Raw genomic sequence first — 14,427 nt, forward strand, 5'->3', positions numbered from 1 at the left:
TAAATCTAGTATTGAAAGATAAATGAAGGTGCACTAACAAATTGTAGCCAGGAAAAGCTTTTAACCGATCTGCTTCAACAGGTCTAATTTAATAGTGGAAGTTTTAGCTCATTCTTTAATTAGAAAAACTGATGGATTCAGGTATCCTTCATCAACCAAATGGAAGTGGCATAGCAACCAATTAGAGTGTGAATAAATGCTCAAATTAAAAAATCTGAGGACTGCTGTAACAGATCCCTGGTAGCGGATGTTTTGAATGTCCAAGAGTGGTTTAGAATGCAGAACAGAGAGCATTTGTTGTAATTGTGCATATTTATTTATAAAGTTTTATATAGCGCGAACATGATCCCGAGGGATATCCGAGCGCTTTACAATTACGGCAGGTCAAAGTTAGGCAGGCGTCAAATACATATCAAAAGAAACCGTTCCAAAGAGTGCAACACATCACAGGAGTTGAAAAAATATATATATCGGGACTCGCATTACAGCATATTTTAGTTCAGCCTGCAGTGTAAGCTCACTATTCTGTTTCCAATCAAGAAGTTATCCAAGTGGCATCAACCGGATACCTTTTTACTCCCTGTAGTGTTCTTGCTTTCTTGTAGCTGCTTCTTCACACGTCATTTTGTAATGCCGTTCTTACATGCATACTTCTTTTCATTGAACACTGGAGCATTTTTTATTGTTCTAATGGATCATCCATTCCAGATTATTTTTGTTAATATTGGTCAGATAAAGGAAATGGGTGCTGATAAGATTTTTCTTCATTTGTAAGTATTTCTGTTAATATGTAAATGAGGAAGAAAATATGTAAAATAATAATGTAACTTCGTCATGAAATCTTCTATTGATCTTAGGCATAGAGTAATCGAAGCAGGGAGACTCAAATTATTTAGTAATTATTTTGTAGCTTTCCACCTTCATTAGAGCAACCACTTAATAGTTTGGGTTTATTGAGGTCATTTTTAACTGCCAAGAGGATACTATTGATAATCATAAGCTTTTTTTCGGGATGTTTGATAGGGTTTCATTCATTGTTTTGTTGCCTTTGAACTGGTCTGCTTTGTTTCAGTTTTTGTGCACCCCAATTTGTTATACTTCATTAGCTTTAAAAAAATATATTTTGCTGCTCATTATACATGCTATTGATACCGTCATAACAAACACTCTCTAAACCGTAAGGAAAATGCTGAATCCCTTCTAAATGTGTGAATTGCTAACTTGTGTCAAATGATATGTATGGAACTCTGCAAATTACAGATTTCCAGACCTATTCCTTTCCGCCACCCATACTTTAGTGTGGTCAGTCAGCTGAATTGTGAATGGCAGTAAAGTTCAGAAGGATTATGTTTCTCCTCGAGTTAAAATCTTTCCAATGAGAGACCCTGTGCCTTGGCTTTTTGTGGTGCATACTTTCCATTCCAACCCTGGTAAAGCACATTTTTCAGAAGTAAGTTTGTGTAGATTTTTAGGATGTGAAACAATCTGATAACCTTTTTAAAGCATATTGCATAGAACTATGCAGTGAAGCATAATTTGTACAGATGTTGAATGATTAGAGTTGGTCTCTGCCTTAGTGAATGTTTGGGAATGAAGATACTTTGCACATGTGTTTGTATGGGAAAATAGTGAGAATTCGATTTGGAGATAAAGCACACGGTTAACAAAGTGAAAGTCACCAAACCTAATACTAGACGTCGCTACAACCGTAGTTTGGGTAACCTGTGGTGTTTACGAAGCAAACTGAAAACCCCATACAAATGAACCACTATTTTAATGCATGATTTTACTTAGTTTGTAATTCAATTAAACTTTTTTGATGTGCAATATCATTTTATGGTTGATGTTGACATACTCGCTGAAATATCTCGAAAGGAAATTGTATAATTTGCTCACAAGTTTAGCTAATCAATTGTTGTGTCTTAAGTAAAAGCTTACTCATTCAAACATAAGGCTTTTAGAAACTGATTTGAGAGCTGGTGGGCTACTTGTTTGCAGCCTTGATAAATATATTAGATCTTTTCCGATCATGTTCCCAGTATTGTAAACTCCTTTGTTGTCTTTTCATTTTTAGGTTTTGGTTCTTTTGTGGAGAAAACCGTGATGCCTTACATCAGTACGACCCCTGCTAAGCTCATAAACCCTTGCACTGGTGACCAAAACTGCACTAGCCCCTTTAGCTACAAAAATGTGCTCAATCTTACGAGCGATGGCAGTCTGTTCAATGAGCTTGTAGGAAAACAGCACATTTCTGGCAATTTGGATTCTCCTGAAGGTGGATTTGATGCCATAATGCAGGTTGCTGTTTGTGGTGTAAGTAACATTTCCTCCTTTGAATATTTTATGGCCAGAAGTTACAGAATGACAATCTGCATTAGTACTACCTAAATTGTATTGGTTGGTTTCTTTGAGTATGTTAAGATGGGTTTCTTAGACTGGTCTAAGCAATTCTAAAACAAATCTATTCAGACCGCAGGTCACCAGAGATGTTTTATTGGTCTTGCACATATGTCGTACTGTTTCCTTCCCCCTCAAACTAGATCTAGAATGTGCTGGGTAACTGTAGCATGCTTTGAATCCAAGGGCCACACCATTTGTGGACTCTGGCACGAAGAAGGATCCTTTGAAGTCACTTAAACTATAAGAAAAAAGCTCCATGTGGTGTAATGTGATTACTTGTATATTGGACTTTATTCCAATCTTTGATGCATATTTTGAATAGGTTTTCTCAGCTTAAATGTTTATTGGACATTGAGACTTTGAACTTAATCCAAGGTAGTGATATTCATTTGGTTTCCCTGTTGCACTCGGGGTTTGTTTCTAAATCAAGAGTGACCTTTTATTCTAAACTCACTGCAAATATGATGTTACAAAACTCAGAATGTTGGCAATACCTGGGCATTGATGCTCTCCCAATATTAGAGGAGAAGGGAAGGCTGGATGTAGGTATGTATTTTAACTCACCAGAGTGATGGGGGGGGGGGGGGGGGGGTAAATGTGTGGTCCCCCTTTGTGCGTCTGTCTCCTAGCGGTGGGTCCCCGGTTCTGATCAAGATATAAATGATGAACCATATAGATGGATGGTATTCTACATAGTGCATGCCTGACCAGTCATTCTTTGTGGTCTTATATAATTAGCAATGAGCTGAATGTTATTTCCTGGAATGCAGCAGGAAGAAAGAACAGCAGGGAGAAATTGTACTATTTGAGTTCGCTAAATTCAGACGTGCTTTGTCTCCAGTAGACCTGGTGCGATGGGGATTAGTTGTTTGAAGATTTCTTGATTTTGGATTGTAAAGCTCTTGACCAATAGGTTTAATTGGAAGTATGAATGTAATCGATACCCCAGTAATCTGTTTATGGTAGTAATTGTTTAATTCAGGAGGGGAATTGCGTGCATTACCCCTTTTGCTGGTAAATGCTTCTATTCCACTAGAAGCTACCTATAATGCACTTTTGCAAAAGACTTTCTCTTTTATTAAAAACATCTTTCGACAAGGAGTAGGTTCCCCACGTCTTTTTGGTAGGGAAGTTAATTTGTAAAATATCCAATTATTCCTTGCACCAACTGTGTGATAAAAAAAGAGGAAGCATTTCGAATTCCCCCAGTTGTCTTTCCACCAAAGATAAGAACTGATAAGAGAGGGAAGCTCCTATTTGACCTACTGAAAAACAATGACTGTATTATAGCTAATGGGAGACTACCCTTGGATTCTCTGACATTACCACATACAAATCTTAAAGGGAAGGGGCAATTTTGGATTACATGGTGGTAGGTTGCCCCTAGTTTTTTTTCTGTTGGGCGACCTAAAGGTATTAATAGATCAGTGACCATAGTTTGCTGGGTTTTTTTTTCTTTTTCCCCTGGGTTCTAAATATGTCACCTATTGGTTCTTGTATATTTGAATGGTCCTCATCTGAATTTGATATTTGTTTAACTGGGAGGAAACAGTGTGATCACAGGATGATCATGGGCTTGAAAAGTAAAGCAGAAGCTACACTTGAAAAACTTGAAGCCTGGATGAGAGATACATTAAAAAGTTTTAGTATGTTTATGAAGCCGCTATTAGTAAGTGCTAGTCAAAGTCTAAAAGCTTTATTCGGTGCATTGTATATGACCATAAAAGCCTTCTAATCACAGAAAATAATTTACATTACTAAAAAACATTACAATTTGTGTACAGTCAAAAGATGGTTTACGTTCATACATACAATCCATTTTTAATTAATAGTTCAAGATAATAAGTCAATCGTGGCTTAAGATAAGAGCCTTTTAAAACCATACATTTTTAAAAACAACTTTGTTCATGATCATTTGAGTAAGGTGCATTACCGTAATAAGATAAGGTATGCCCATAAAAAGAGGGCGCTCACGGTAAGAGGTAACACTTTGTTTCAAACTTACTTCCTTCTCTCTTACCAATTCCATAGAGGTAATAAACCTTGTTTTCAGCTCATTTTTAATGTAACCCTGTATGCGTGAGGGCTCTTTTCGGTCTAGAGTTACCTTACAACTTTTTAAAAGGGTATAGATCTACTCTAGCCATGGTATTTTCTACTATTGTCAAGGGCCAGGCAGTCCATAATTGGGTCCTTGGTAAACTTTGTCTCTTCTTTCGTCCATATCCCGTGCCATAAGGTAAGTCCTGCTATACCTATAATGTCACTAATATAAGGAGCTTTATGGACTATATCATTTGCTGTGGAGCATGGAACTGCCAGCATCGTATTAAAAATGTATTCTCTTGAATTTGTAAAGAGTTAATATTGGCCCTTCCCCATATGGCTGCCCTATAGCATGCAGTTGTGATAGATTTACTCCTATGTAGGGCAAGGGTTTCCCTTGTGGGTTTGTTTCCGATTTTTGTGGAAAATCTAAAAATGCCCTCAATTGTTCGTAAAAATTTCAAGTTGGATAATTCTATGTGCGAGCCCCAGGTACCATTCCTGTTAAACAGTAAGTCCAAATATGTTAAACTTGAGACTCTGTTAATTGTGGCGCCGCCCACATGGTGCTGTCTATTCCTCACTCTATTTTTACTGCATGTCATGACGAAAGTGTTTGTAAGATTCAACTGTAAATCTTTTTCAGTCATGAAATGAGTGAAATTTTCTATGAGACATTGCAGACCGTTCGCTGTCTTTGAAATCAGGACTGTGTTATCCGCATATAAAAGCACTGGGGTGGGCCGATCACCTATTCTTGGTGCATCTACCTTTTTTAAATTTTGTAAAAAAGAATTAACATTTATATATAGTGAAAAGAAGAGGAGTTAAAAAACAACCTTGTCGTATCCCTCTGGTTACCCTGAAGTCCGGGGTGCATTTGCCCTTTATGCGGAACCGCACTCTAGATGTTAAAGTATAAATCTGGGATAGGTAAATAACAATGTCATTGGGGGCGCCTAGCTCAACCAGTGTTGGCCAGAATTTAACATGGTTGACCAGGTCAAACGCACTGGTAAGGTCAACAAAGCAGAGATGTAAAGCCCCTGCCTTGGCTAGCGTATATATTTCCCTACCAGTAATTCCAAGGTCACACATTGTTCGACCATCCCAATACCCCTTCTAAATCATACTAGGCCTCGCTTAGGATGTTGTTCTCAGAGGCCCAGATTTCTAATCTTCCTAATATGACTCTACGTATCAATTTCGAGATAGTCAAGAAGGGATATGGGACGGTAGCATTTGGTCTTCCCCCTCTCCCCTTTTTAGGTCTCGCCTACGCAGCGTACATGCGTTTACGTTTACTTTCTCAATCCTTTAAAATCAACATTGTCACCCAGTGTGCATTCGAAATCCCTTCAATAGTGAACGTGCCAAGATGCAGGACGGGTCATGAGACACTTTTCAACTAAATTGTAATTCTGTAAAAATAAGCTCATGTCCCATGTTATGTAACATTTATCCGGGGAACTAGCTACCAGGAAGGCTTTTGTAGTAGGGCTAGTGGTGGGAGAAGTGCTGTCAGTTTGTGTTGCTCTAAGGCCAGCTATAGCTATTGTGGGAAAGGGATGCCATACATGTATACATCTGGTTGGTAATTGTATCTGAAAGAGACACGGTGATAGATTCCTCACCTTAGAATATCCCCAGGCGTCAGACTGGATCTGGAAACTTTTGCGTAGCAGTACCCTTGCGCGTCGGTAGGCGTCGTCTGCGGCTCCGCGTCCGTCGTCGTGGGCGCCGTGATGACGTCTTCGGAGTACTTAGACGACGCCTCCGCGTCAGTTCTTCTTTTTTCCGCTCCAGCCAGCGCAGATCTGGAAAGAGCAGTTACCCTAGTCAATTTTTGACTAAGTCTTTTGGTGATCTTTGATCCATTTCGAAGTCTGTACGACTCCGACGGTGCCTGTAGGGATGCCCGGCTTCGAGCATTGCGACGAGTGCGACCGTACTATGTCGGTCACTGACCCCCACCGCCTGTGCCTGACTTGTTTGGGCGTCGACCATGACCATGACGACGAGGCCTGCCCAGACTGTCGGGCCCTTTCGAGGAAGGCCAGGCGGGAGCGGTCCCGCAGGCGGCTCGAACTCCGGCAGTCGGCCCCGCGCCGTGTCCGGTCCCGGTCCCATGGGAGGTCGAGGGACAGGTCGCGGGGACGGAGCCGTCACAGCTCCGGGAGTCTGCACCAATCCTACGGGTCCAAGTCGTCAGGTAAGAAGCATAAGAAGTCGAAGAGACATCATCGCTCTTCTGACTTCTGCCCAGGACTCCGCAGGCACACGCCGGGAGCACTTTGAGATCGAATATTTTTTAAAATCAATGTGATATTTCTGTGTATCTGTTTTTAAAACAAACTAAGCCTACCACAAACAGCTGAGAGCGCTCCTTAGCGCCGGCTGCATCGATTCCTTGACGCCATTCCGGCAAAACTCTAGGCCGAGCCCACTTCCAGGCCACGCCCCCCACAGGCAGCATATTTAAGCGCCAAACCGAGCGCCGCACTCAGAATTGCCCAGGACTCCGCAGGCACACGCCGGGAGCACTTTAAGATCGAATATTTTTTAAAATCAATGTGATATTTCTGTGTATCTGTTTTTAAAACAAACTAAGCCTACCACAAAAAGCTGAGAGCGCTCCGTAGCGCCGGCTGCAACGATTCCTTGACGCCATTCCGGCGAGACTCTAGGCCACGCCCACTTCCAGGCCACACCCCCCACAGGCAGCATATTTAAGCGCCAAACCGAGCGCCGCACTCAGAATTGCCCAGGACTGCGCAGGCACACGCCGGGAGCACTTTGAGATCGAATATTTTTTAAAATCAATGTGATATTTCTGTGTATCTGTTTTTAAAACAAACTAAGCCTACCACAAACAGCTGAGAGCGCTCTTTAGAGCCGGCTGCAACGATTCCTTGACGCCATTCCGGCGAGACTCTAGGCCACGCCCACTTCCAGGCCACGCCCCCCACAGGCAGCATATTTAAGCGCCAAACAGAGCGCCGCACTCAGAATTGCCCAGGACTCCGCAGGCACACGCCGGGAGCACTTTGAGATCGAATATTTTTTAAAATCAATGTGATATTTCTGTGTATCTGTTTTTAAAACAAACTAAGCCTACCACAAACAGCTGAGAGCGCTCCATAGCGCCGGCTGCAACGAATCCTTGACGCCATTCCGGCGAGACTCTACGCCACGCCCACTTCCAGGCCACGCCCCCCAAATCCGCCTATAATATGTGCTACCAGAGGAAGCGCAGCGGACGAGCGCAGCGGGAGCGCCGTTTGCGCGCCTAAGGCAAGCCCGTCTGCGCCCGTCCGCACCAGGACAGAGCCCAGGGCCAGACCCCCTGCTCAAAAGGATAAAGAAATCGTTCATAGGAAATACACTTCACAAGAAATCTTGTCGTTAAGATGCTCCGCAACGTGCCCACCAATAGATCTGCAGAAAGAAGGTAAGCAATGTCCTTGCGGCCCTCTTAAATTCGATTTCGCCACAATAAATAACACAAATAAGATTGCTATAAATAACAATATAGAGAATACTAAAAGGTGTACTATCAAGGCAGGGCTAATAAACGCCAGATCAATGGTAAAACACAACACCCACATCGCTTATTTGATCGAAAACCAAGAAGTCGATGTATTGTTTGTAACGGAAACTTGGGCGGATGAAGCATCCGACGCCGACCTCTCATTAGCAATACCCGAAAAATACTCATTATATAGAGTAGATAGAAAAATGAAACGGGGAGGAGGGTTAGCGATTATAGCTACAGAAAGCCTCAGGATTAGAAGCTCTGAAAAAGGTAGCCACCCTGACTGTGAAACCATGACATTTCAAATTATGGTTACAAACAAGTATACTTTCAATGGGCTACTAATTTATAGACCACCAAATGCAAAAAAAACGCTCATTGAATTATTAAGCGCTTTCCTTGAATCTTGTGTAATGAACCAGGACTATACAATATTGGGAGACTTCAATTTACATTTTGAGAAAACCACAGACCCCAGAATCAACACCTTTAAAGAGGCAATGGCTAATTTTGATCTAGACCAAAAAGTCCATTTAGATACACATGTAGCAGGACATACACTTGATGGTATCTTTACATCCTGCCAAAAATTAACAAAGGTAGAAGTCCACCCGATCGCATGGACCGATCATAAATTAGTATCCTTCCAGCTAGAGACTATAGAGGACCAGGGAAAACCAACTGAAATTCCCAAGAGAGTCACTTATCCTGATTGGTCAAAAGTAGACCCTCAAATATTAGTAGAGGTAATGAACTTCTCCTACCTGGCAGCTAAAACTTGGAACTCTCTCCCTACTCACCTCCGCCTTACTCAGAACCACCTAGCATTCAGAAAGCAACTGAAAACTTGGATATTCGACAAGTAACTCCTCACCCCTCCTCAAGCGCCTTGAGACCCTATGGGTATGTAGCGCGCTATATAAATCTTTTGACTTTGACTTTGACTTTGAACTCCTCATTTCCAACGCTAGAAAGTGACAGCAATATAGCCTGCACGCAATTCAACGATTGGTTAAAAACAGCCATTCAGAGCTCCGTACCACAGAAAAGAGCGACCTTCAAAAGGAAGTCACCTTCACAACCCTGGTACTCGGAAGCTTTAAAAACACAAAAACAGACCTGCAGAAGAGCAGAGAAAAAGCGGAGATCGCAATATGACCCCAAATTAAAGGTAGACTATAAAAATGAACTGGCCACCTATAAAAATATGATAATCGCAGAAAAAAGCAAATTCTTTGTACACAAAATAAATGAATCCAAGAACTCGAGTAAAGATCTGTTCGCAGTAGTCAAAAAACTTGCCAAAATCGAAAATAATAATCCAGAGGATATATCATCTGACTTCTGCAATACTTTAGGCCACTTCTTCGTAAATAAAGTGTCTTCAGTATATGAACTATTTAAAAACAATCAGATAGACCATATAACTCAAAACCCCACAAATAACACAAAACTAGACAACCAACCCAGCGGCACCCCATCCTTTCACTGGTCCTTACCTACAGTGGAACAAATTATTAAGGAAATAATGACAACCAACTCAGGCAGTCCCTTAGACCCATGTCCACCGAAGGTATTGCAAATATGTTCAGAACAAATAGGACCAGCACTTCAAAAATTGTTTGAAGTAATTCTGAACACCAGCATATTTCCAAATGACTGGAAAACCATTTCAATCAGGCCACTACTGAAAAAACCCCACCTGGACAGTGAAGTCCCTAGCAATTACAGACCCATAGCTAGGATTCCTTTCGCCGCAAAAGTGCTGGAGAAACTGCTGAACAAACAGTTCTCACGGCACCTACTGGACAACAATTGGCTTGACCACTCTCAATTCGGATTCCGGGAAGGGCACGGAACAGAAACAGCCCTCCTCACGGCCACCGAGGAACTTAGAAGTATACTAGACAAGGGGGAAAAGGCCGCCTTGGTGCTATTAGATCTCTCGGCGGCCTTCGACACGGTCAGCCACGAGATACTAATAAAACGCATTAGGGAAGCCGGAGCTAGCGACCACACGTGCAATCTCATCGCATCCTACCTCAAGGACAGAAAATTCACAGTTGAATTAGGAGAAGCAAAATCAGACTCCTTTAAAGTACCATGCGGTGTCCCACAGGGCTCTTCATTAAGCCCAACACTCTTTAATTTATATGTGGCCCCCCTTGCTGAAGTAATAAGAGAAAATGGCTTTACACCAATATCCTACACCGACGATACTTTATTGTCTTTGCCTATGGAAATGACAATTTGTGTAACAGCCAAGAAATTCCAACTATGCATGCTAAAAGTTAGTCAATGGATGCAACAAAATTGCCTCAAACTCAACGGAGAAAAGAGTGAGGTAATGATTCTGGGAGGTAATGCTGATATCTGGTCCCCAGAGTGGTGGTCTCCTGAACTGGGAACAAGACCAGAACCTTCAGAGAAGGCTAAAAACTTGGGGTTCATGATAGACACCAAATTAACATACGAAGCCCAAGTAAACAAACTAGCCTAGTCTTTCTGGCTGATATTAAAAATGATAAGAAAAATACTCCCATATCTGCCTCAAGACACACGCTGAACGGTAGTGACAGCCCTTGCACTGTCCCGATTGGACTACGGTAACGCATTATATGCGGGCGCCAGAGTAAAAATCATGGAAAAAATGCAGCGACTCCAGAATGCAGCGGCACGACTGATACTGGAAATTCCAAAGTTTCAGCCTATTAGTCATAAATTAGAGACACTCCATTGGCTACCTGTGGCCAAAAGAGTCAAGTTCAAATCACTGTGCTTGACCTACAAGGCACTGCAGGGCAAAGGTCCTCACTTCCTGAAAACACACCTGAAACATTACGAACCTTCAAGGCTTCTCAGATCCGGTCAAAAAAAAACTGATAGCGATACCCAAGTTTAAACGATCAAACTGGGGAGGAAGAAGTTTCCTCGTTCACGCAGCACGGACATGGAACTTACTACCACTTGATGTAAAAAAACAGCCCAACTCTGGAGATATTTAGAAAGAAAATCAAGACTTGGCTATTCACCGCATAAACTTCACTAACTCCAGACCTGCACCGGAAACTGGACAATTCATAGCTCCAAGACACCTCCGGGCATTCGTGCGCTTTAGAAATGGACAAATCAAATCAAATCAAATCTGACTCCCCCCCCCCCCCCCCCCCCCCCCCCGACGCTCGCAAGGTCTGGTAGCATGAGGCAACCTCTTCCCTGCTCCTCCCATCCTTATTTTCAAGCCTAGTTAGACTTCCCCCATGCACATAAGTGCACACCTACTGTAGGAAATCCACGATTTCTATGTGGTTACCCCGTATTTTTGGCCTTTTTATGGACTCTATATTTTTGCTGTATTTAGAATTCTGTGCGCTTTAACCCTGTTAACTAGTGTTAAAGGGCCTGTACGCCACCTTTAAACATGGTCGAATTGGCATATTACTAATTGGTATATTTAACCTAACTAAAAAGCCATAGTATATCGATCAGAATGTACCCAGGGCCTACAAGTTAAATGTTGCTGGTGTAGGGGAGCACCTATCGTGCCATCCACTACAGTGGCAGTCAAACATGGCGTCAGGCCTACCATAGTAGCCTGGCTGTAGAGGTGTGTGAAAATAGCAATTCGACCTATCAAAATAAGGTCAAAACCTTACTTTTAAATATTAATTAGTCACCCCATGTAGGCCTTTGTGGTTCACAAGGCAGGGTCACAGTATTTTTAAAGTAGGACATCTAGAAATGTCATGTTAACGACCTTACAGTGACTTGCACCCGAATGCTATTTTTCACTGTGGCAGGCCTATCTGTCCAATGTTGAAAACCAGAGTAGATCTTAAAATCCTAATACTGTATATCTGGAATGGGACCAACTAGAAAAATAATTGAAGAACTCTCTTAATAGTTATTAAAAAATCCAATTCAATGGTGAAGTCAGATTTTTAAATACATATTAAGGAAAAGTAATGTTTAGAAGGTTTTTTCTCCCTGAATAAAATTTCTAGATGCTAATTTCATTGGCTGTCAAACTTATCCCAGCCACTGATCAGCATTTGAAAGGGTGTGAAATGACTCTCAGGAGCAAACAAAAAGCTGACCTGTACGGGCAAAAATGACTTCTCTGACCTCTCCGAATATGCAGGCTGGGGAATGTGAGCATCCATTTTGACCTTGCTGGGTGCCCCCCAGGTAGTTCTCCATCTTGTGAGTTGCGGCCTGCCTGTGCCCCGGATTGCAGTGGGTGGAGTCCAGGAGGTGGTGGGGAGACAGATTGGTGCTGTCTCTTCCCAGGACAAAGGTTGTTTAGAGGGCGATTGTCCCTTTCTGTGGTTGCTGTCTTTGCGTGTGGTTGTTGCAGTTTGAAATTGAGGTTTTGACATGAATGTGATTGCATATTATGTCACCTGTTTTGTGTTTTAAACTTGTGGTTTTCCCTGCTTATGATTGCTTGCATTTGACGTGTTGAGTTGTGGGATCTGCAGTCCAACCTCTGTGGTTTGTCCCTCTCATTCCTTGCTGACTGATCTGTTTTCCCTCCAAATTTCTCCTTTGCTCTGTGCTAAGGCCTGTGTGTTGAGGTAGTGCACCGCCAGCCAACATTTTGTGTTCACGGGCCACTGCCTCCCCCCCCCCCCCCCCCCCCTACCCAGAAACGGGGATGTTCTGCATCAGAGGGTGCTTCTGTGGGCTGTTTGGACTGTTTGCTGGGGCCTGTGCACTTTGTTTTTTGGCCAGCGGGGGGGAGTGGAGTTTTTTTAAGCGGTATTGTTGGATTTCGAGTTGGTGAGGCCTTTGCCTGCAGAGGTCCAAGGTGTGGATTGGAGATGTCTGTCTCCTGGGAGATTCTGGGCAGGAGAGGCAGCTTCCAACTCCCTGGCCAGCGGGCCTTGTCTGAGGTCGCTTGGACCTTATATGGTCTGCTGGTGGTTGGCGCATGTGTACACTGATTGGTGGTTGTATCTGGTGTTTCTATTGGGTTGGGGTTGATGTCCTCATTGTTGGGTATTTAAGGGTTCTGATTGGTTTCTGGGTCTGTGATTCGGTCGGTGGGGGGTTGGGACTAGGGCTGGGGTGGGGATTTCTGTTGGAAGTGGGGACTGGGGCTTCCTATGTTGTTGGTTGTTGGGAGTGGGGTGGGACTAGAGCTGGGGTTGGACCTTTGATTGGAGGTAGCTATTTGGGGCTTCTGGTGTGATTGGTTGTTGGACTGGTTGTGGGACTGGGAGTGGGGTTGAGCTTTCTATTGGAGGTGGGGACTGGCGCTACCTGTGCCATTGGCTGCTTGGACTTGGGTTGGGACTACTGGTAGGGCTGGTGCCTTTGTTGGACGTAGAGAAGGGTTTTTGAACTGATTGGGTGCTTGAACTGGGGCTAGGATTGGCGGTGGGGTCCATGTCTTCTATTGGTTTTGGATTTTGGGGCTAGTGTTGTGATTGGATAGTGTTGGGGTTGGGGTTCCCATCGGCTGAGGGGTTCACCTGATTGCTGGGGCTGTGGAGGTGGCCACGCTTGCGGCGTCTCGGCCCGGGCGTCGAGGCTAGGGGCAGAGAGGACAAGGGTAGTTGCCTGTTCGAGACTGGTCGGGACTGGGGCCGGAAATGCTGCCCTATTTCTCATTTAGCAATACCCAAAACTCCTTTTTTCTCATCCAAAAGCCTCCTCCTATTGCTAAGACCGAAAAAAAAAATCTTTTACTCTTTTATCCCTCCACTATCCTTTTCAATCGAAATTAAGACTAACATGTTCACTGCTCAAATTCCATATTGAATGATACTAATATACTACCCAAATAACTGAATAACATATCCACTGCTCAAATTCCTTCATTTTTTTTTAAAATATACTAATTTTCAACAGTAATCCTTTATGGGTTCCGGAGTGGCGTGCTACTCGCCAGAAAAGCGATTCAACACCCAACAGGGGTAATTGGTGCTATATGAATGCAAATCTTTCTTCCCCTTTTATCCCTCCGCTATCCTTCTCACTCCAAGTAACTGACTACTATCCACCACTGAAATTACTTCATATTTCACCATATTAATTCACAACTGATCCTTTGTAGGCTTCCCTGAATAGCGTGCGTCAACAAGCGCTATATAAATATAAACCTTTGTCCTCCTCTCCTTCTGCTATCATTCCAAATACCTGACTAACCTAGCCACCTCTTGAAATGTACTTGCATGTTTCACTATGCTAATTCAGCACTAATCCTCTATGGGTCCCGGAGTAGCGTGCTACTCGCCGAAAAAGAGCTTAGACGCCTCGTCAGGGGTAGTAAGCGCTATATAAATGCAATTACAATACAATACATGAAGTGTCTGCAAGCATGGCATACAGGATGCGATGTCTTCACTTTTCTCTGCACCATGGCACACAGCCTGCAATGGCAGTGTGCATGTTGGTGCTGAGGTGGTCCCTTGGGGTGGCATAATACATGCTGCAGCTCT

At 43.1% G+C, this 14,427-nt stretch overlaps 1 protein-coding gene across 2 annotated transcripts in view; it reads left to right on the forward strand.

Moving 5' to 3' along the window:
* ITGB1 (integrin subunit beta 1) overlaps positions 1-14,427 on the forward strand; it is a 446,163-nt gene that overhangs the window by 184,124 nt on the left and 247,612 nt on the right. For both annotated transcript variants that reach the window (XM_086941542.1, XM_086941543.1), the window contains exon 6: positions 2,075-2,313. In XM_086941542.1, the coding sequence (XP_086797668.1) occupies positions 2,075-2,313 (239 nt within the window). The remainder of the gene's footprint in view (positions 1-2,074; positions 2,314-14,427) is intronic.

This window comes from Lissotriton vulgaris, chromosome 10 (assembly GCF_964263255.1).
Source record: "Lissotriton vulgaris chromosome 10, aLisVul1.2, whole genome shotgun sequence".
Lineage (NCBI taxonomy): Eukaryota > Metazoa > Chordata > Amphibia > Caudata > Salamandridae > Lissotriton > Lissotriton vulgaris.